The following is a 22,052-nucleotide window of genomic DNA, read 5'->3' on the forward strand; positions in this document are numbered from 1 at the left end:
ACCAAGGAGACACAGAGTTTGTAAAAGAAGTTACGTCAATGTCTGACAAAATGTTTCACCACAACAGTGTTTTTGGTGTTTTCCAAAACATAACTTATAACTGCCTAAACTTTGCTTGGGAATATGACAGAATGACATATAAGCTGTTATATTACCAATTATCTGTTATACTGGTGGTTATTACAGCTATTGGAATTATTTTACCCCACTGCAAAAAAATACAACTTCTCCACACAAAGAGTGGATGACTTTAATGACACACATTGCCTATGTGTGCTTATAAATCTTAGCCAGACTTAAGGTGATTATGATAATTTGACCGCCTATTATCAATAGGTGTAAACTAATAAACCTTATTATTATTAAAATTATTGTTATATATTTGTACTGTATATTCTTGATGTAGCCTAGCTGTTGTTTCTCTTTTGGCCCTGTCTCAGTTAATTTTTAATTTCTCACCTTTTTTCTTTAACTGCCCTCTAATAATAGTGTAAAATTACTCTCATAAATTGTTCTACATTCCCTTAATATTCTTTGATGGTCTTATAAACTAAACTGGGAAAAAAAAGTTTGGACGGTGTATTAAATGAATAAAGTGTAAAATAGCTAATATGTCTTGTTTGTTCCTTGTTACTGATAGAGAGTTCAATCATCCAATCCACCAAACAACTCAAAACAAGAGTCAATACCAACAGGAGAATACACTGTTTACCATTGGCAGAGCATTTTGTCAAATTTTTCTTGGGTGCTACCCACATAATCAGCTGTGCTGCTCATCCCACAAATGCATGATCCTTACAAGTTGGACATCATTGTGAAGGTAAATAAACAGGCTTTCCAACAATGTAAAATGCAATGCCAATTAGCATTGAAACAACAGAGAAATAATCCATCAAACACAAGTTTCCAAACTTTTTTTTCCCAGTTTTATTTATCTCAGCAGTGATTTCATTGTTATTAATTTGTGTGACTCTAGCTGTGTGAGAGGCGTTTGATCTGTAATAACAGCATACTGTAACCTTAGATTGTGTCATAGATTTGTCATGGTCTATTAGTCATCTTGGTTTCAACCACTTCTTGATGCTCTGTTTGGCAGCTTTGTGTTTGGCTTTTTTATGTTGGTGATGTGGGAGGAGAGACAGGGAGGAACTAAGGAGGAGGGAGGAGGAGGGAACAGCGGCCAGGAGGGGAGGGAGGGAGGGAGGAGAGACCGGAGCAGTTTGAGGTTTGAGGAGACAGCGCGTTGTTGGTGGTGGTTTCATGAGGAGGAAGAAACAGCGAGCTCTTCTTCTGCTTCTTCTACGGATTTAATTTATTATTATCTCCCTTCAAAATGTGCATCCCGTGTTGCATCTCGCAGGTGAGCGTCAATACTTCTTACTGTTGTTTTTATTATTGATCAACGGATGTTAACCGACACAACGGAGCGTTAACAATGAAGCGTTATGTGAAGCTAGGCGTGATGAGACTTCTGTTACTGTTAGTCTCTATATCTGTACACAACGAGGCAGATAAACACTCTAATGTCGTGGTGAGACGCCTGTCAGCCATTATAATGTATAAATAATACAACATATATGATAATCCATCACTGACATGATGAATAACTTCACTGTGGAGATGTTACAGCCGCTGGAAGACAAAGAGAGACGAGCTAAACTAGCTAAAACATCAGCACACAGTAACGTTAGCTTAGAAGTAACGTTAGCGTACCTGCTATCAGAAGTAGCGTTATATCAGGAGTAACTATGCTATCAGAGGTAACGTTAGCATATCTGCTGTCAGAAGTAACGTTGCTGTCAGTAGTAACGTTGCTGTCAGTAGTAACGTTGCTGTCAGTAGTAACGTTGCTATCAGAAGTAACGTTATATCAGAAGTAACTTTAGCATAGCTACCTTTGATAGGATAGTTACTTCTGATAGCATAGTTACTTTTGATATCAGGTATGCTAACGTTACTTTTGACAGGATAGTTACTTCTGATATCAGGTATGCTAACGTTACTGATGTTTTAGCTTAGTTTAGCTCGTCTCTCTTTGTCTTCCAGCGGCTGTAACATCTGTACAGTGAAGTTGTTCATCATCTCAGTGAGGGGATTATAACATATTGTTGATACATTATGGTAGCTATCAGAAGTAACGTTAGCATTCCTGCTATAAGAAGTAACGTTATCTCTGATTGTAGCCTGTTTTACAGATGTGTTGGATGTTGGATGGAAACAGTGAACCATTTGGGGCTTTACAGAGCTCAGATGTGTCTTGTCTGTATAACTGGGTAGTGGGGAAATGCAGTCTTCTTTGTGGTTTTCTGGTTTTCTTTTCAGTAAAATGCTCAGTTTGCACTTTTCCAACCACCGAGGAACATCTTTCTCTCCCCAGCTCAAAAACTTCAGGCCAATCCAATGACTAGCTAGTACTCCTTCTACCAGTCAAAATTGCAGACTTGCTTGCGAAAGGCAGACTCACTTGGAAATGAATTATAGGCTTTGACATCCTGTAGAAATAATAAGATAAGATATTTCTTTATTAGTTCCGCAGTGGGGACATTTGCAGTGTACAGCAGCCAAGGGGATAGTGCAAAAAACAAGATGCATCAGCTAACACAGTAAAAAAGAACATATGAACCATTTAAATAGAAGGAAGTGTAAAAATAGGAGCGGTATATACAGTATTGGCAATAAACAGACTATTAACAGAATTGCACAAGTGGAAAATGATATTGCACAGTGAGAATGAAGTGTATGAATGAATGAAATTCAATTCCACCTGAAAATATCAGGTTATTGTCAGTTCTTGGTGTGTAAGTAGTCTACTGGGAGCAGTGCTGGTTGTGGAGTGTGACAGCTGCAGGAAGGAAGGCCCTTCACACACTTTGGGTGGAGCAGCCTGTCACTTTGGCCTTTTTTGTTGTTGTTTGTTTCTGAGATGTTTGAGGTCAGTTTTTAAGTTGCAGAATTACTTGTAAAAGGCACATAGCTAGTGTTTAATATAAACAACATGGTATACCTCATGTGGAACATAAATGATGACTTTTTTAATGAATTGTTTTTGGTGAAAGAGTGATATTTTGAATTTGCAGAATTACTTATAATGAAATATATTCGACTTGGAGCTGCAACATTAAATAGATTAGTTGTCTACTATTAAATTAATCACCAACTATTTTAATAATTGATTAATCGGTATGAATAATTTTTTTAAAAGTCAAAATTCTCTGATTACAGCTTCTTAAATGTGAATATTTTCTGGTTTCTTTACTCTTCTATGACAATAAACTGTATATCTTTGAGTTGAGGAGAAAACGAGACATCTTTGGCTTTGGGAAACACTGATCGACATTTATCATAATTTTCTGACATTTTATAAACCAAACAACTAATCAGTTAATCGAGAAAATGATCGACATATTCATTGACCGTGAAAATAATCATTAGTTGCAGCCCTATTAGGTCTACACCTAATACATATCAAGATTACTTTTAGAGCTGAAAATTAACTGACAACAGTTCTGGTAATTGATATATTATTAAAGTCTAAGTAATTGATTGATTGATTTATTAATTGTTTATTTATTGAAAAAATACCAAAATTCAGTAGTTCCAGCTTCTCAATTACAAACATTATCTGGTTTACCATGTTAGTAAATTGAATTTCTTTAGGATTTGGACTGTTGGTTGGACAAAAAAAACTTTTTCTGACATTTTATACTTTAAAGTATTCATCATGACAATAATCTCCAAAGGAGTCAGTGATGACAGTGATTGATGGTTACATCGTTTATGTGTCTGAATTTTTTGATGGCTGTAAGTAGTAATATGAACTAATTACAAAATTGCTTTGAAAAGACAGGCAGCTAGTGGTTTATATGTAAAGTTAGAGAAGATTTTCTCCAGTGCTGAGAGTCTTTTTTCATCCAACCGATGAACTGTTTTTGACCACAAGGTTACCACTGCTGAGCTGGTCCGGTCAGGAATTTAATTACACAGACACATCCCTCATCTGTGGGGGGCTCACGTCTATTTCCTGTTCTTTTCAACGACGGGATGATGGAAACAGGGAAGGATTAAGAGAAAAGGGAGGGCAAACAATAAAATCAGTTTGGTATTGCTGTGCTGGTGGCGTGCTAATCCCTGTCACAGACATCCATTTAGTTTTGTCGCCATCTCTATTTATGTGTATACTTGTAATGAGTGTGCATATGTGCCCCTCTTGAGGTTTAGAGGAGCCCAAATTGATGTGTGGTCTGTTAATTTCCTCTGGCTCGGAGGTGGATATTAAGGGAGGGTGGGCGCTGTTTGGGTTAGATTTGGAGAGAGGAGCAGGCGTGGTGTGGGAGCAGCTCACTTGTAATTTCTCAGTGGGATCAGGGACGTATGCCATATTGTGATGGGATAGGGGGTAAGGCTAAGCTTTAGCTCAATGTTGAGTTCTGTCCAAAGCGCTGCAAGCGTTGGCTGTGAGTGTGGGACAGGGCTGAAGCCATGTGGGTGTTTCAAGCAGCACAGCTATGGCACAGGCAACGTTGGCAGGGTACATGAGTCTAGAGGACCTGGAGTATACTAGAGACGGTGGTCCATCAAGCATCCAATCGTGATAAAATGTCCTTGAGTAAGACATCAAGCAGTGAACTTACACCTTGGCTTCTGGGAATGTGCAAGAAAAAAAAGAGTGTTTTCCAGTACACCATGCCTTGGCTGTCATGCCTTTATCAGGGTGCTGCAAGATAATCAAAAGCGTTTGATAAATGGGGACTGGTAGGCACTAGGCAGTGTATCGTTATTGTTTGTTTAAAAATGAATTCCATTATTGATGCAGGTTCAGTGTAATGCTGTATTTCTCTTATGGAATGTGATTTCCCATACAAACAAATATTGTGAAATCGTGGACTACCACTAAATGTTCACCTGCAGCCCAGACACACACACACACACACACACACACACAAACAGCTGTCACATCAGATGGCGGTTTGACTGATTGTTGCTGAGGTCATGGCATTGAGGCTGTAATGTCACAGAGTTCCTTAAAACAGGTGTTGACGAGCTGTAAAATTACTTGACTTGTAAAACTATAGCCTAAGTGACCACCTGTAGTTGTATCTGTACCAGTCCCCACCAACAAACAATTCTGGGTCAGTCATACGATTAGAATTACTGTGTCCATGTGGCACATGTCTGCTATTTTCAGCTTCCCCTCAGGAATTTTGCTGTGGTCAGCAGGAGTTTTTTTTCCCACAGGGACATTACTGGCAATTTCTCATCTCTTTTGTCTCCCTCTGAACTGTCATGCAATAATGTCTTACGCAACATCCTCCTTCTCACATATTCCCGTGTCTTGTCTCTATAATTTAGTGTTTTTATGCAAGGGTTTAAGGTGCTGATGTAACCGTGTGAAATGCCAGCTAACTCTTTGCATGGTGCCATTAGTATCAGTTGAGCCTACAGTAAGGCTGTGGTGGCGAGGAAGCACATCATTTCGTGTGCAACGGTTGCGAAGTGAAGCGTCACTAGCAGTAAACAATACTTTGGGAAGTGAAAAAGGCCTTCGGGTAAACACAGCATGACGTCGGATTAGCCTGTGCCTGTTGATCTGATATTGCTTTGTATTTTGACTGTCTTCCCTGTTCTTCTTTGGTCTGTTTCCTTTGGTTATTTTTGTGACGGACTCCTTTGTGTGCACAGGATTGTTTCATTTCTGCCCAGTTTTTCAGCTTTTCAACTGTACCTCAGTTCTACTTTGTCTTTCGTTTCTTTTCTGTCCATTGGACTTAAGTTTCTCTCTGTTGGTTGTAGCTAGGGGCTGTATTTGCCAAGAGAGAAGCAAAGCCCTCCCTTTGTGTATAGGAAACAGAGCAGTGATACATTTTTGCTGTGTGTATACAGCTGCCTAGCTATATGGACAATAGTGGAGCTGTCAGTCACAACATAAGGAGAAATGGATTAAGCTTGGGCCAACCTAACTTGTGTGTGTGAGAAAGATTTTTGCCTTGTGTCTCATTGTTTTAAAGTTTCTTCGCTTTTCCCTCTTTTTTTTCCCTCTCTGCCGGTTTCTCCTCGCTCTGTTCAGCCCTATGCATTGTTGTAATTTGAGATAAGAGGGTGTGTACTGTCTACAGTTTCGACTGAGACGTTTCGTCCGTCATGATTCATTGTGGTCAACTTTATCCTGTGGCCACTATCATTAAGCTGTAACTAACGGGGAGTTCCTCAGTTTAAAGCAGCCAACTACAGCAACGTCTACTTATGTAAGGCAGAATGTACTAAAGTAAAGTAGGACAGGGAATAAAGATGAATATATTAGATGTGATAAATGAATGAAACATCCCGGTTTATATTCCCACAGATGCAGCCATTGAAAAAGTTATGCCACATTCTTCCAGTCAAGTTGTTTTGACAGTGCTCATCTCAGTTGTGTGAGTCATGTCTGTCTGTTTTTTTTTCCCACTGAAAACTGTTTGCTTTTTTCCCCCACTTCTGATAAACAGAGTCAACATCTCAAATCAGCTGATGAAAGTTTTTTCCTTCTGTTCAAATCTTGATAGGGGAAATCTATGTCAGCCACAGCAGGAACAGGTCGTTTCCGTACTCCTGCAAAAAAAATGCCACATGTACTATACCAACAGTAGTCCTTTTTTTAGGTTTTGTTCTTAGATATTCCATCCAGATTTTGTCAGATGTCCTCACGTCCCCTCCCGTGGAAGCATTGTTGACATATCTGTTTGGCTGCTTGGTTTGTTGGAGGAGACATCTGTCTACCCCCTCCTGATTCCCCTTTGCTGTGCATACCGTGATATAGTGAGTGACCTATTTTTGCAATTGGTCTATTTGTATTGCGTAAGCAGTTTTGTCTGCGTGGCTATGCTCTGAGTTTACCCCCGCATGTTTGATGTAGGCTTCCCTTGCTATTTCCTGTTTGTTAAATACAGCAATTCTTTTCATCACTGCTGGGTCGAAGATAATAAGATGGTAGAGAATAGAGGAGGGAAATAACATGGTAATTATCATCACTGCTCTGTTAAACGGCTCACAGATGTGGCCTTTGGATTGTCTACATGTAGGACTGTGTCACATTTGTTGATTAAGCATCCAGCTGTAGGTCAGAGTCCTTGTTGAACGATCCGACGTCTAATTTTGTCTCTGCAACCACTTTCTTTCATTTTGACTGGCATTTGCGTCCATTCCCTGAGGGTCTTCTCGCCGTGTCCTGACTCGTGTCGATCCTCTCCACGTAAAGGCTGATTCCTGTGTGCTTTGAGCAATATCGTCTTTCTCCTGACCTCTATAACAGCTGGAGGTTAGCCGGGGAGTGAGTGATTTAGGGTAAAGGGCAGCTGAAGACAACAAAGAACGGTCAAAGAGGAGAAAATAGGTGGAAAAAAAGAAAAGAGATGACAACAATAAGCCTCCAAGTAACAGGGTGGGGGAGGAGAGAGGAAATGAGATGAAGAGAGTGAAACTGAGCTTCGGGCTGAGTGAGAAAGGGACAAGTCTTTGTTTCTCGAGAGTCCCACAGTCACAGTGTAGTGAGGCTCGGTGCTTTCAGTGGAGGGTTGTGAGAGACTTGAAGTCTGGTAGAGCTACATTAGGGTATACTTAGCAAGTGGTTAGAGTGCCATGTTTGCTGTAGCATGTGATGATGATTTTTGGGTTGGATGGCCAGAGCAATATGACCAGCTAGTGGGGGGTTGCTGTTGATACTGAAGTAGGGGTGCACACTGCAGACACGCCGACCACCTGTCGACATGCTGGTGGGGCAGGCGGGCAGTGGAGGAGGGGGTGGATGGCCCATTAAGTGGGTAGGGTCAGTGTTGGTTACCATGGAGACTCTCTTTGTATCTGTATATGGTGGAATTCCTCGAGACATTCCCGTCTCCCGGCTCTCCCTCCCTCCATCAGCTCTGCTGCAGTTTGCCGTTGGCCCTCTCGCTGTGTGCAGTCCGCTGGTGAAACACCCCCGAACTAATGAAATCTAAACACCCTCACGACTTAAATCATCCCGTTTTTTTTTCTGCTTACTTTCAGTCTGTTGTGGTTAATTAATCGGCCATTGAGAAAGACATGTGGGTGCAGCGGAGACAAAGGACACAGCTTATCCTGTTAAGCTTTGTGTAGTCAAATGGAGACCAGGGGGCCACATACATAAAACATGGTTTAGATTCAAGGCTAGAAGTCTGTGTATGCATAAAAGCAGAATTATGCACATGCAGCCTTGGAGGCAGAATTTAAAACCTCTTCATAAGCACTCTCTTCAGTGGTATCTCAGGCATTGGTAAATAGTGTGCATGTGTATGAGCTTAACCACTTCCTTCCCCACTTAGCTATTGACACGACTCCTGATCCTGATTGGTAATAAACTGGTCTCATTCTTTGTTTGATCTGGCATCAAAGAAGTCTTTGTGTTTGTTGCCCACAACCCATAACCAGAGAGCAGGAGGATATCAAATATATGACCTATTTTTCATTACAGTATTGGTAAAGGAATTACATGTGAACCTTGTATGTTGACCTATTTACTTGTGCTTGAATAAACTCGTGGTGTTTGGAGGGGCTTCACTGTTCAAGGCCACTGCAGCGAGACAGACACATACTATCACAACGGCTGGGTTCAACCCAGATTTTCAGACGAAGGCTGAATTCTTTACTTATGATGCTACGCTGGTGTCCCACACTGTTGATTTCTGATTTAAAAGGTGCAGTTAAGTGTTTTGTTCTTGATTTCATCCATTTCTACCTTCTGTAACAAGAGCCACAGACAGCAATGTTTTTCCGAGAGAACTGAGTGGAAACATAATTGAGTTTGGTTCTCACGGGAATCTGTTTAGAGGATTAGCAAGCCAACACCACACAGCTCGTATCAAAAAGGCAAGGCTATTAGTAACCATTCTTCAGCCATAGGCTAAAAACAATGAAGTTAATTTATAAAAGAGTGTCAGGGAAACCTCTGGACAGAGAGAGCAGAGAGGCAGAGCCATGTGGGCAGTGGATAGCTTGATCCTGACCATGTGCCTGTGTGGATACACGAGTCTGCAGCATACCGCACATTACTGGCATCTGGAGCGGAACGCATCACATCAGACAATGTTGCACACTGGCTTTACTACATCAGTGCACCCTGGCCAGATTACAGACCCCGGCTTAGGACACACACTCGCAGACAAGGGCCAAGTTTACTGACTGGAAGGCAAGTTGAACTGATCTTGCTAGGATGGAATAACAGGTCAGGAGAAAAAAACATTTGAGCTATAAGGTGGGGTGTCCTGGTGGACTTGGTTGTATGACTCTGACAATGTAATTGCAACATGCTCCGTTCGAGTGTAGCTGGGGACCTTTGTCATTCACCTTGCATCTCTAGCTCCAGCTCCTGTCTATCTCGACTGTATCCTATTTAATAAAGGCAAAACATGCCCCAATATGTACAATGTATACAACAAAGAAAAGATGGTATGTGCAAAATGAAGTATAGGGCAGTTTATTGTGTTAGAGTACAATTTTACTAAGATTCCTGTGAGCAAGAAAAGTACTATCATGAGAAAGTGAATTTGTTCTGAGAAGCCTTGGAATGGAACGAACACTTATAATAATACCGGTACTTATCATTTTTTTCACCTTGAGCTGGATAGATAGCAAAACCTATTTGTGTGTATGCAGCAAACCAGTTCTTATCAGTTATTGAGGGTGATGTTGTGTCCAAATATTGTGAAGGTCAAGTTGGTGTGTGAGATGTTTTTCACTCATAAAAATGATGGGAAAATCCTCATGATTTCGCTGCAAGAGTCGAACACAATAAAATAAATTTGTATTTACAGAGAGGTTGATTTTGACTTTTATTAAAGAATCTGAAGTAGACATAATTTCTGTTTACCTCTCACTTAATGCCATTAATGATAGTAACAAGAGACAAGTTTTCCCTGCTGCAGAAAAACATTCAACCGTGGTCGGACTAGCCTTGACATGTTATCACTAGCAAATCATATATTGCATTCCATAAGGGGAGAACATTCAAAGGAAAATGGTGCGCGTAAGCCCTCCAGCAGCGAAGCACCAATGCATGCCTTATATAGTGTACCACACTTCAATCGTACACCACAACAGACGATCACCTCTCACCACAGCAGTGTGTGTTCTGCAGGCTGAGGAGTAGGAGGCTTACAAAAGCAGGGTGGGGTGGCTACAGAAAGACGCTATACTGTATAATTACAGAGCCTCCTCTTTCCTAAATAGAACACAGGGCCGGTCTTTATGAGACTGTCCCCCTGTATGAGAGCCTGTCAGAAGACACAGAGTAGGCCTCTGTGAGTGAGCGAGTGTGTGTTTTAGACAAGACTTCACTGTCTGCATTGACCAATGGGTGCCACTGCGAAGGAGGGGGGAGGGATTTGTCCCTCGTGATAGAAACCATGAATGAGCAAAGAGACACTCAGGCGGGTGTCTTCTCTTGCGACTTCCCCCCCTGTCCAATAAGTTGTCATAATTTTGTCTTACCTGCAGTAAGTAGTAGTAACTGTTCCAGGATTGTGAAAGCTGAAGCTCTTGAATTCTGGAAAAGTACCAGATACTGCTTTAATTTATCTTTGCCACAATATCTGCAAATTTTTGATCACACTGACAGTCCCTATCTCTTAGATACTGTAACATTGAACTTTGCATCTTGTATTGATAGAAGTATTGTGTTTTATAGTGTTTCATGAAGAGGAGACACTTTAGGGCACCACCTTAAAGTGTCTGTAGTTCATTGGTTTTGACCTCTAAGGTTTAACCAGCTGTAGTATTTTCCTACTGCTATTTCTGTCCATATTCTCTACATTGCATTCCATCCTGGAAGAATAATCCCTCCCATGTTGCTCCTCTGAGGTTCCTCCCTTTTTCTCCTGTTAAAGGTTTTTTTCTTCTATTTGTTTGAGTTTGCCTTAACTGAATTGAGGGTCTAAGGATTAGAGGGGGTATTTTTTTTATTTCTAATGTCTGTGTATGTCTATTTTTATCTTTTGTCCACTGCTCTCGTTCTCTATAATTTTACTGTTAGAAAACTTTTGTTGCAATTAGTCAATGTTTAACTTCTTCAAGCAAATGCATTTTGCTGATCTTGGGGGATTTTTGTTTTGCTTTGTTCTCCTCCTTCCAGCAAAATAAAGTGCAGCCTCTATAGCTGACAAAGTGACCACACAAACCAGGTCCTCCCTTATCCAGATGTCTTGTAAATAGATTATGTCTGTATCAGATGGCTTATCATGGTGTGGAAAATTGTGAAACTGATATGGTAATGTTTTCCCCATCTCTCTCCCTCTTTCCTCCATTGTTCTCTGTGTGCAGCTGGCCTGCTGCTGCGGCTCAGCAGCCTGCTCGTGCTGCTGTAACTGCTGCCCCAAGATCAAACAGTCCACAGGGACCCGAGTCATGTACGCCCTCTACTTCCTGCTGGTCACCATCATCTGTGTCATCATGATGTCCCCCACTGTGGAGGAAAAGATGAGAGACAGTGTAAGTACATAAATCACACACATACACATGGACATGCTTTATTTTAAAACTGTAAATTACAGGTATATTTAGGTATACAATTGGAAGAGTTTGAATTGTCTATGGTTGAGAGTGTTAATTGTAAGAAAGGTAGGGAGGAAACAGCACAGAGGGAAAATTAAAGCTCTCATCTGTGCTTCATAACAGCATCATTTTAAATGGAGAGTGCGTTGAGTGGCTCTGAAACTCTCAGTCCTAAAAGCCTCTAACAGATAAGTGCTTCCGTAGTACAGTGATGACTGGTAATAAGTTATGATGAGATCTCAACTCAGGTTGGTGGTCTTGGTTTGCTGTGTGTACAGTTGTGTAGGTAGCAGCATGCCTGCTGTCTTCTTGGGGTGTTTATGGGTGACACGCAGTACTGTTATTGGACTTATTGTCGTTATGATTAGGGCGTCACCGGTTGGACAGAGTCTAGGCCAGTTGCTGTTAACAGTTGGGAAATAATCAGTTAGTTGTCGAGTTGTCCTTATCAAGATTATTTGTCAGAGTAGAGCTGTGGCTCCACTGAAGTCCACCTTAGTGTTCCCTGAGGAGTTAGCAGACATTCAGCACATGCCCACTACCATCCACCATTTCACCCAAATTAATTTCTGTTTTTGCACACTAACGCTTTAGATTTGTTTCTTTGGATTTGAGGAATTGGATTGCCTTGCGACACAACTCTTCTGTCTACTTGTTCAATATCTGATGCTTTCTGATTGTCAAGACTAAAAAAAATCTGTTTATATCCTCGGAATAAATGATGTGTGCTTTGTATATTCTTTAGTTTAAAGTTCTTTAATTTATTCTTAAGGTTTAAATAATGTCATACAGGGGTTTCTACACAGTATGGAAAAGTATGAATTTGATTTTAGTACTTTCCAGGTCTGGATAAGTATGGAGAAAAGAAAAGAGAGTATGGAAAAACATTTCTGTTTCCAGACTATTGCCCCTATTCTGTTTTCTAAAATTTAAAAATATATTGATCATACAAGCAGAGTGTTGTTCATGGCGTTTGGAGCAGCCAGTGCAGCCAAATTGTTTACTACTGTGCAAGTGAGCGCAGTCCAGAGCGAGCTTGATGTCGGCGGAAGTTTGTTAGCATTAGTATTTATCAGTATTAATGTTAAAATTACTGCCCCAAATTTTTCAGCTCGTGCCCTACGGCTGCTCGCATAAAAAGCCTCTCCATCTACTGGGATGAATTTCTGTCCCAGTCTGTCCCTGTTGCTAATAGAAGGGCAGCATAATTGTTTTCCATCTAGAGCAGCAATGCCCGAAGATGCGAGAAGTTTGACAGTGGGGCGTCATCTAACTTTCTGCATAGGGCTGTGGACTGAACGGCCACAATGGGTGAATGCAAGTTTTCTGAGGGCTGGCTTGACAATCCCAAATACAAAGCCTGGTTGGTTGACAATTCCAAATGGGGGAAAAAAAAGAGAGCTGGATGCAAACTCTATGTAAAATCATTTGACATCTCAACTGTGGGGGAGGCGCCGAAGAACTGTAGTCTTGTCACAGCATCCTCTGCAACCCGAGTCACAAAGGCAAATATGGTCTGCAAAATTTGGAAATTTGAGTCTGGAAAAGTATGGAATTTTGAAATGGAAGATGTGTAGGAACCCTGGTTATAGATCTGTTCCCAGCTTTAAAGTGCAGAAACACATGCTGACATGGAGCAGAACTGAAAAGGAAAGTATTTGTAGATTACACACACACACTCTCTCTCCACACATGTATTTTGAAATTGGATGTTCTCTTGTCAGGTGAGCTGACTTTTGTGTTCAGTTCTGTGGTGTAAATAGAATAAAATATCAGAGAATGTACCAGTGTTACCTTCTCATTGCTAACGGGCAAAATGAAAGATTTATAACATTGCTACAGGCAAAGCAGACACCCCACTATTTTACCTGGAGATCCCATGTGTATCTTCATAGTAGTAAGGCCATAGTCGAGGAGGTGGCAGTTCACGCTGGTAGCTTTTTGTTTCTAACCGCCCACCTAGCCTCTGAAGTAGGGAGGAGATACACAGGAGGGCTGCTCCTCTCTCGTTTGATCTCCACAGCTTTCATGTGTTTTATTTCCTCCACGTTACCTCTTTGAATCATCTTAACGCAGGATTATTATCAGACTGACTCTTTCTGTGGTTGTTTTGTGGGAAATCTAGTTATCCAGGTGAGCCTGTACTAGTGATACATCACCTTCTCACCCTGCCTTCTCTTTTGTCTGAGTTGATATTGATAGCTGAATATCCGAGCTTGAGAAATGCTGTCCCTGTTATGAGGTACTGTACAGTATGTACAGTCTACTTACTGTATCAGCATTCACTAGACTAGGAAGACTGGGAAGACTAACGTCAGCTGACTGTGTTACTATGGCAATGACTACAAGCTTCCTCTACTGAGAGCGCTATTTGAAGGCCGTTATATTTTTCACCAATCTTCTGCTGTTTTCTCTTCTCTCTTTCTCTGTCAGTGTCTACTGTACAGTATTAAAACGACTCCCTACTGTGTGTCTCCTTGTGAGAGGACGACCCTGTAAAAAGCCCATCCAGGCACAAAATGGCCTCTGATAGCCCCGTGCAAAGCTTGCTGAGTTACACACACACACACACATATATACGCATTAACACGCACACCGCCAGTCGCACACTGAGCACAGTGGGAAGTCCCGGCTAAGAGAGCAGCCATTGTGCGTATGAGAGTGCTGGTCTTTTCTCAAGAGATTTACAGCTGTCTGAAACAGCCGGCCCCCTTCCCTCTTAATCACGACACCATGGACATGCTAATACGGTCCTCAACATGAGACAAAAGCTCCAAAACGGGCTTTTTACTCTATGTTGTGATCTGACTCTGGACTGTGCTGCACACTGAGGTAATGACAACTCAATCCGCTGGCGTCTCGCCCATGTGTACAACCTCAAGGACCAAAAATACTCTGCCAATAACTAGTAAAGCCAAACCAGTTATTAAGTGAAAAATAAATATCTGTAATCCTCTTCTTCTGTTTGAAAAGCAGCTCTTGTATTTGACTTTGAGTCACATCTATGCAGTCAGAGGGCAGCAGAGGAGGGAATAGGTATTTGAGCCCTCCAGTCTGTGGTTATCATTTCAAAGGCCGTCTCATCTGTTGGCGCTGAGCCACTGAAGTACTTTCAATTTCCTGTTGAAGGCCACAGCAAAGTCCTTATCTACTTTACGGACTCTTGTTCTCTTCTTTTTTTATGCAGCTCACTGTAGTTTGAAATACATTTTGGAAATTTATTGTTAGACGGATATCCCTTTCTCTTTGCTTTTCGCTTTTCCAATCCCTCTGACTCGCTGACAAAAGGTGGATAATTTATTCATCTGTGTCTTTTGTTTGGGTACACTGACAGTTAGTTGTAAGGCCCCTCTAACAGCCTGTAGAGAACGAGGGATGAAAGAGGGCTTCACGGAGAGAAAGAGGGGTTGTTGTTGCTGCCTGTTCTTTCTTTCTGCTCCTTTAGAGGCGTGACGCTCAGAATAGACGCTGTTGCGCCTTTTCTCTGAGGCCGCGCACTAGACAAACATGAGCAGAGGTGGGGGGGGGGGGTTTCAACTCCATAATGATCTAATCAAAGTGTTTGTGATTTTGTCTATCAGATCCCCTTCTACAGCGAATTGTGTGAGAAGTTGAATGCCGGGGAGAATTGCAAAACTCTGGTTGGCTACTCTGCCGTCTACAAGGTGTGCTTCGGCATGGCCTGCTTCTTCTTGTTCTTCGCTATCTTCACCATCCGCATCAACAACAGCACAGGCTGCAGGGCGGCCGTGCATAACGGGTAAGAAGGCCTTGTTCGTCTTTCTGTCCACCTTTCGCCCTGTCAGTCATTAAACAAATTAGATTCATCTATACTGTCTAGCTGGAACCTTAAATCGGTAGTGCTCGTCCGTGAACACCAAGGTAAAAGCCACAACAAAACACAACACTTGACTGAACTGAAGGTAGTTTAATTTCTCGCAGGCAGGTTTTCATTAATGCCGGGATTAGTTAGGTCAGTTCAGTGTCTCAGAGTATAAACGATAAAAATCACAAGATATTGTGAGCAAACAGCCTTATCTTGCAACATGACAAGTACATAATTATGACATAAACAAGCATGCACCTGTTATCTTGAACATCAGATCTTATCCTGCAGTGTTTATTTCTAGGTATTTTTGGCTTCCTTATACTACATGTTCTGAATTGACAAAAAATTCGGACTTACTTTAGCCACAAAATGACCATTTGTATATCAATAAATCACTTTTTTCATGCACAACCTTCTGATGTTATCACTGTTTTGAATGTCAGGTTCTGGTTGCTGAAGTTCATTGTGCTGGCGGCGTGCTGCGCTGGAGCCTTCTTCCTCCCGGAACAGGACATTTTTCTGGAAGGTAAAGAAAGGATATTCTCTAGGAAACCTGCATTACTGTAATCTTTTTCAAAACTGGTATTCGTAATATATTTTGCTGGATAACATAATATTCACCTCAATGGTGGCAAACAGTTGGAGACACAGGAAGTAATAAGAAAAGAGTGAAAGTATTGCATTTTTTTAAAATGTTTTATTACCCACAGATTTTTCCAAGCTCACTCAAATACACTGCTTTCCACACAAACTTCTAAAATAACCCTGCCATTTTTTCTGTAGTTTGAGTATAATCTCACAGCATGAAAGTCACAGATATCTGCTGTAAGGTCTTCTCATCTCTAAAACAACCTCCCTGTCTCTGTTCAACGCCACAGTGTGGCGCTACATAGGAGCATTTGGCGGATTCATTTTCCTGCTGATCCAGCTCATGCTGTTGGTGGAGTTTGCACACAGATGGAACACAAACTGGTGAGAGCAACATGTCTTCTCTCTGCTGCGGTCTCTTTGGTCCCAGTAACTCAAGAGTCCAGCTCACTTACGTCAGCATGGACGCCCTGTAAAATGGGAGCAGTACAGTGCTTTCATGAGAAACTCGGAGGGTGGGACGTCTTCTTCTGTGGGGGTTATTTGGATGAAAAAAGTTTGGGAAGACGGAGTCATGTAGCTTTGTGCTTTGTGGGTGGAGGGAAGGCTTGGCAGCAGGCCAGCCCTGTGCAGATCCACAGGATGCATATGGTTTAAGACTGTGCACTTCCCTTTCCACACATACCACAGCAGATTGTTTCAAAACGTTTATTGGTAGTAATATGCAGTAAACCTAAACCTCCCCATGTGGACTGGTATGTGCACTTGTACCCACTTTATTTAGTTTTTATTAAAACCTTGAGTTTCCAGACCAATTTAAACGGATGTGAAAGCACTTAAGCAACCATAAACCTGTCTCCTCATCTCCTCAGGGTGCAGGAATAACTAATCATAACTTTCTCTCTCTTTGATTCTTCTTTAGGTCTCCTATGTTCGATTTCTTTCATTTTTTCCCAATTCACTTGATCTTTTTCCCTGATTTAATTTGCGTTACCCTTGTTCATGTTGTGTTTTTCCTTTCCGCTGTCTGCTTTCTCTCTCCCTCTCTCTTTCTGTTTGCAGGAGTTCAGGAGTGGGTTACAATCGTATGTGGTACGCAGCTTTGGCCTTTGCGACTCTGACGCTGTTCAGCCTTGCAGTAGGAGCCTTAGTCTTCATGGGTGTGTTCTACACCGACCCCGAGGCCTGTTCACTTAACAAGATCTTCCTGGGCATCAACGGCAGCCTGTGCCTCATTGTCTCCCTGTTGGCCATCTCCCCATGCATACAGAAACGTGAGGACCTGTACTGACAAGCACATGATCTCATTTGACTGTGTAATACAAATGAAAATACAAGCATTTGCATTTAGATGCTATTTATAGAAAGCTACTAACTAACATGAAGAGTAATTCACAAATAGCAACACATTTGAGGCACATCAAATATAGGATGATGATAGAAAGTAACAATAAGTTACAATGTTTTCTTATGATACTTACAGCATTTTGTAAAATACATTTGCACCAGCTCAGGAATTTCTCAGTATATACAGGCATGATTAAATCCTTTATTCATCTTTGTGTCCCTGCAGTGCAGCCCACATCAGGCCTGCTGCAGCCAGGAGTCATCAGTTTGTACGTCATGTACCTCACCTTCTCAGCCTTCTCCAGCAAACCAGAAGAAAGTGAGTATGGACAGTCAGACACCCATCTTTACCTAGTAGTTACAGCCTCAGCTGAGATCAACAGGTGTCATTTATGTTGAGTTATGGGTTATTAATGCTGCAGCAAACACCATGTAAAACATGACCAATATGTATTGGAAGAAGATTGATGAAGTCAAACTACCAGGCTTGCATTCACACAGCTGCTCTTCTTAAAATTCTTGCCGTGGCACACTGTCACACTTAGGAATGGGAACATAATCGATATAAATATATATATTAATAAGAAATATTGGTTGTAAGCCATCTGGTCAAAATAAACCAATAATAATTGATACAATAAAAGGGACACACAAAAGAAAAGGGGAACAAATTCTGTTCTGTTCCAGTTGAGGACACAGATTTGACAGTCGAGTTCAACGTTATCATAACAGAGAAGAAATCCTACACATCTGTTATGGGAAATGTTGTTGTGTTACACTCAAGAGTAAGAAACATAAACTAAATGCAATATAATGAGGCCTGTCTGAGATAAGGCATTTAGATCTCTTATGATGAAGATGGAAACGTTTAACTGAGAGCTTTAGAGAAAACAAATGACTCTGTAGTCTGAGGTTTCCATAGGAGCTGTCAAGATAACATTGCATAAATATTTTAATATCAGCACATGTCTCCTAAGTAACACTCAAGTATATTGCATACTGTACTTAAAGCTGTTGGCACACTTGTACTTACAGCAAGTTGTACTAAGTCTCCAGTTTCTTTCCTAACACTGTGCCAAAATACACACACACTCTCACTGCATCTTTTGCAATCTCCCTACTCCTTACAATACGTCGTCTATTCATTCTTTTGCCTCATCCATCTCTGTCTGCACTTTCTTTCTGTCTAGTGGTGGAGAGAGATGGTGTGAACACCACCGTGTGTGTGTTTCCCTTCGACTCTGGGATGAAGAGCGACAAGAGTATTGTCACAACTGTTGGAACCGTTATCCTGTTTGGCTGCGTCCTTTACTCTTGGTAAGACACACACAACAAACACACACACACACACACACCTCTTGCTTCTCCTTCTTCAATGTCTAAACAAATACAAGCCAAGTTTCCTTATAATATATCTGTTTTTAGTGCTATATCATTCAATTTAAAGAGTTGAGAGATTATGTAAAGGCTACAATCCAAATCCATTAACAGCAGTTCTTTTTTATGCAATGTGGAATAAAAGTAATGTGTTTCATGGCAGGCTATAGCGACAGAGACAGGGTAGTTTTGATTGGCTGTGACTCTGGAGAGCCAGTGCATGATTGGCTGTGGCTCAGCTATGGGTGTGAGTGATGAGAACTACATATTTTCGTGTTGGTTCACATGTGTTTCCCATCAAGTGGAGGCATCATGTCTCTTGTGGTTGTTCCCTGAAGGAGAGGGAATTAGACTCTGCAGCAATCTGAAACTGCATATTAATGGAAAAAATACATAGTGACGGAATTACAACCCTCTCTCTCTCTCTCTCTCTCTCCCTCCATCTGTGTTTCTATCTCTTTCTCCACCCTCCCTTTAGCTTGACGTCCACCACCAGACGAAGCTCTGCGGCACTCAGAGTGTGTAGGAACAGTGAGCCAGAGGCTGAGGTAAACACACAAATATTCAGATCTCACGCGGTGTGTGTGTGTTAATGAAATATACAGTCTGGTTAAACAGATTAACAGGACTTGACTGACCAGACAATCCCAATTACATGCCCTTATGAAATTAAATAAATTAGGCCCTAGAGACATAATGTGTGTGTGTGGTGGTAACCTGTATGTTTTCCTTTATCCTGCAGAGAGCTCGCTGCTGTTTCTGTTTTGGAGATGACACAGGTGAGGAAAGTCAATTTCTCCTCACTATCACGTCTTGTATTTTCCTCCCCTGCCTCTCCGACCTGTTCAGTGTGTATGCGTATGTCCCCAGCAGTAGTGTTTGCTCTCAGAGGGGCTATGCTCATTGCTATTCCTCAGCCAGATTGAGGATGGTGAGAAAGTATTGGTCAGCAAACACAGATGATGTCACTGTTACTAGGAGGGTAGTATGACACAGTGAAGCAGGACCAGCAGCGAAGAGGGATTGTGGGTAGGCTGACACTGCCCCCTGCTGGAAATAAAACACAGTTATATGTCAGCAAATATAACCACCAGAGCGACATCTGTGTTTTTAGGCATTTTCTCACATTAAAAGTGTCACTCACCAACATCCTCTTTGCATCATTTAATGTGTGCTTTTTAGATGAGTATGATGAGGAGAAGACCGGTGGAGGCCAGAACGTGGTGTATGATGAGAGAGAGGCAACCATCTACAGCTACGCCTACTTCCATTCTGTCTTCTTCCTGGGATCCCTCTACGTCATGATGACCGTCACCAACTGGTTCCAGTAAGTGATGCTCTCCGATTTCTATACAATGCTTGGGCATAATATGGGCATGCTTATGTACACGCATCCAGTTACTGTGGATGATCAGACTGAACTAAGCAGACTTCACTTAGTTCATTAAGTGCAGATTAAATTTAGCTGCTAATGGTGTCTTTGCTCAGTTCTCTCACTGTGTGCTCACGTTTGCAGTTATGATGACCATAAGATTGAGAAGCTGTTAGACGGGAGCTGGTCAGTGTTCTGGATCAAGATGGCCTCCTGCTGGGTCTGTCTCGTCCTCTACATGTGGACCCTCGTCGCTCCCATGGTCTGCCCGAAGCGCTTTGAGGCCTAGGGCCTAGGACGGACGCCCACCACTACACTACTAGAGTCAGGCAGACGTGGCCAGGCAGGAGCTCTCACGCTGAGCCAAGGGACCACCCCCCCCTCCTCCTCCCTTATCTTGAAACACAACCCTACACTACCCTCAGCGTTCAAAATTGGAGGATTATCTGTTGCCTTTGTGTTTTATATGCTAGTGTTTATTTTACTTTGTTTTACAACGTTAAGCTGTTTAATACCTTGATGGTAATTTTGTTATCTTTTACTACCACTTACTCATGGAGTTTTGTATTACTTACAGATTTGAAATTGCATGAAGAATCATGGGAGTTGAGTTACATTGGGAATCCTTACATTGTTACATCCGGCCCCTATAGATTTCTTCATAATTTCAGATTTGAAAGTGTTTTTTGTAAGTATTTCCTGTGTGTGTCCGTTTTTTTTCTTGGATTCTCGCTTTTTACTCTCAGCCAGGCATTTCACTTCTGTACAGTTGGACCATAAAGTTGTAGCAAAGTTTTGGGACAAATGTAGTTCAGGTTAGAGATGTTACAAGAGAAATTGTATTTATTTAAGTGTGTCTTAAGTAATCAGAAATCATTTTGTGAAGGAATGTGGCGTGAATTGAATTAGATTTGTCCCCGACTCTGTTTAAGAACTCATCTCTCAGGCTCACATGTAAGCTGTATATGTTTGTGCTTTGTTATATTGCTCCCTTTTGTAGAAGTTTTCTATGCAAACGGAACAAGCTCTTTTCGATATTATACCCAGTGTTGTGAAGTTTCCACTTAGGTTACAAGGATGTTTCACATTTTATTAATGTCAGAGCTCCATTTGAGCCAGATCTTTTTCTTAGGAAAATCCATGTCGTCTGTACAACGTTTCCAGTCATCGTTGTTGTACAGGGCAGTGCTCTTCAAATCAACCTGCCTTATTATGTAAGAGTGACGTTAGTGGGGTGCTGCCTCTCTGGAAGAGCTGCAGTGTCACAGATGAGGATTGTTTGCCAAAGGTAGATGTCAGAAAACAACCAACTACTCTATCAGAACTGTTTGGTCAGTTACAGAGAAAAAATATAACTGAGAACATTATGTATTTGCATGCACACTTAAAGCAGCTGTTTTCTGTACAGTTATAAAGGCTTTTGTTACATGTGTCAGCTCATAATGGTGGTCAGAAAAAGGTAGCATGAGTGCTTTTATTAGTGAGTTATTCAACACTGGATGTTGAGTTTACCGACGAGTTAAAAATTCACACAAAGACCTTCACCTGTTTACCTGTGTAACAGACTTTCTTTTTTTGCACATTGTCAACTGCCAGTCATTTTTTTTCTCATTCAAAAATAAATCAGTATGTCCTTTTGTCTGATTGTGCTCCTAACATGCTGTATGTACATTTTGGCTTATTAAGTTCTGTGATCTGTGGAAAGTTTCATTCAATTTATGCTTTATATACCTGCAACATCTGTGTCATGTGACTTATCTTTTTTTGGAAAACATTTCTGCATTTTATTGGTATGAATGTAGAAATTAAATGGTGCTCTGCAGCTTTGATATCAATCTTAACAAAAACTTAAATCAGAGAGCATGACCCACTGTGAAGGCTGTGTACTACCATCACAGACAGGAACACTTCTGGAAGTAGTGTGTTTGAATACAGAGATGTGGGTGCCATGCAGTTCATTGTTCAAACTCTTTCAATAAAACATCCATTCAACGCCACGTG

The 22,052-nt window shown here is 41.3% G+C and overlaps 1 protein-coding gene across 1 annotated transcript; it reads left to right on the plus strand.

Moving 5' to 3' along the window:
* Positions 1 to 1,190: 1,190 nt before the first annotated feature.
* On the plus strand, positions 1,191 to 22,048 carry serinc5 (serine incorporator 5). The gene is made up of 12 exons (XM_037776959.1): positions 1,191 to 1,360; positions 11,308 to 11,475; positions 15,120 to 15,298; positions 15,811 to 15,893; positions 16,246 to 16,339; positions 17,018 to 17,229; positions 17,529 to 17,621; positions 18,493 to 18,619; positions 19,158 to 19,227; positions 19,422 to 19,458; positions 19,862 to 20,006; positions 20,196 to 22,048. Exons 1-12 carry the CDS (start codon positions 1,334 to 1,336, stop codon positions 20,338 to 20,340), a joined length of 1,380 nt encoding a protein of 459 aa, XP_037632887.1. The 5' UTR covers positions 1,191 to 1,333; the 3' UTR covers positions 20,341 to 22,048.
* The last annotated feature ends 4 nt before the right edge of the window (positions 22,049 to 22,052 follow it).

The sequence above is a fragment of the Sebastes umbrosus genome, chromosome 8 (genome assembly GCF_015220745.1).
Source record: "Sebastes umbrosus isolate fSebUmb1 chromosome 8, fSebUmb1.pri, whole genome shotgun sequence".
Classification (NCBI taxonomy): domain Eukaryota; kingdom Metazoa; phylum Chordata; class Actinopteri; order Perciformes; family Sebastidae; genus Sebastes; species Sebastes umbrosus.

Coding starts and splice junctions, on each gene's coding strand:
- serinc5 (XM_037776959.1), top strand. CDS start 1,334: ATGTGCATCCCGTGTTGCATCTCGCAG. Junction 11,476..15,119: donor AGGAAAAGATGAGAGACAGT/GTAAGTACATAA, acceptor TTTGTCTATCAG/ATCCCCTTCTACAGCGAATT. Junction 19,459..19,861: donor CTGTTTTGGAGATGACACAG/GTGAGGAAAGTC, acceptor TGTGCTTTTTAG/ATGAGTATGATGAGGAGAAG.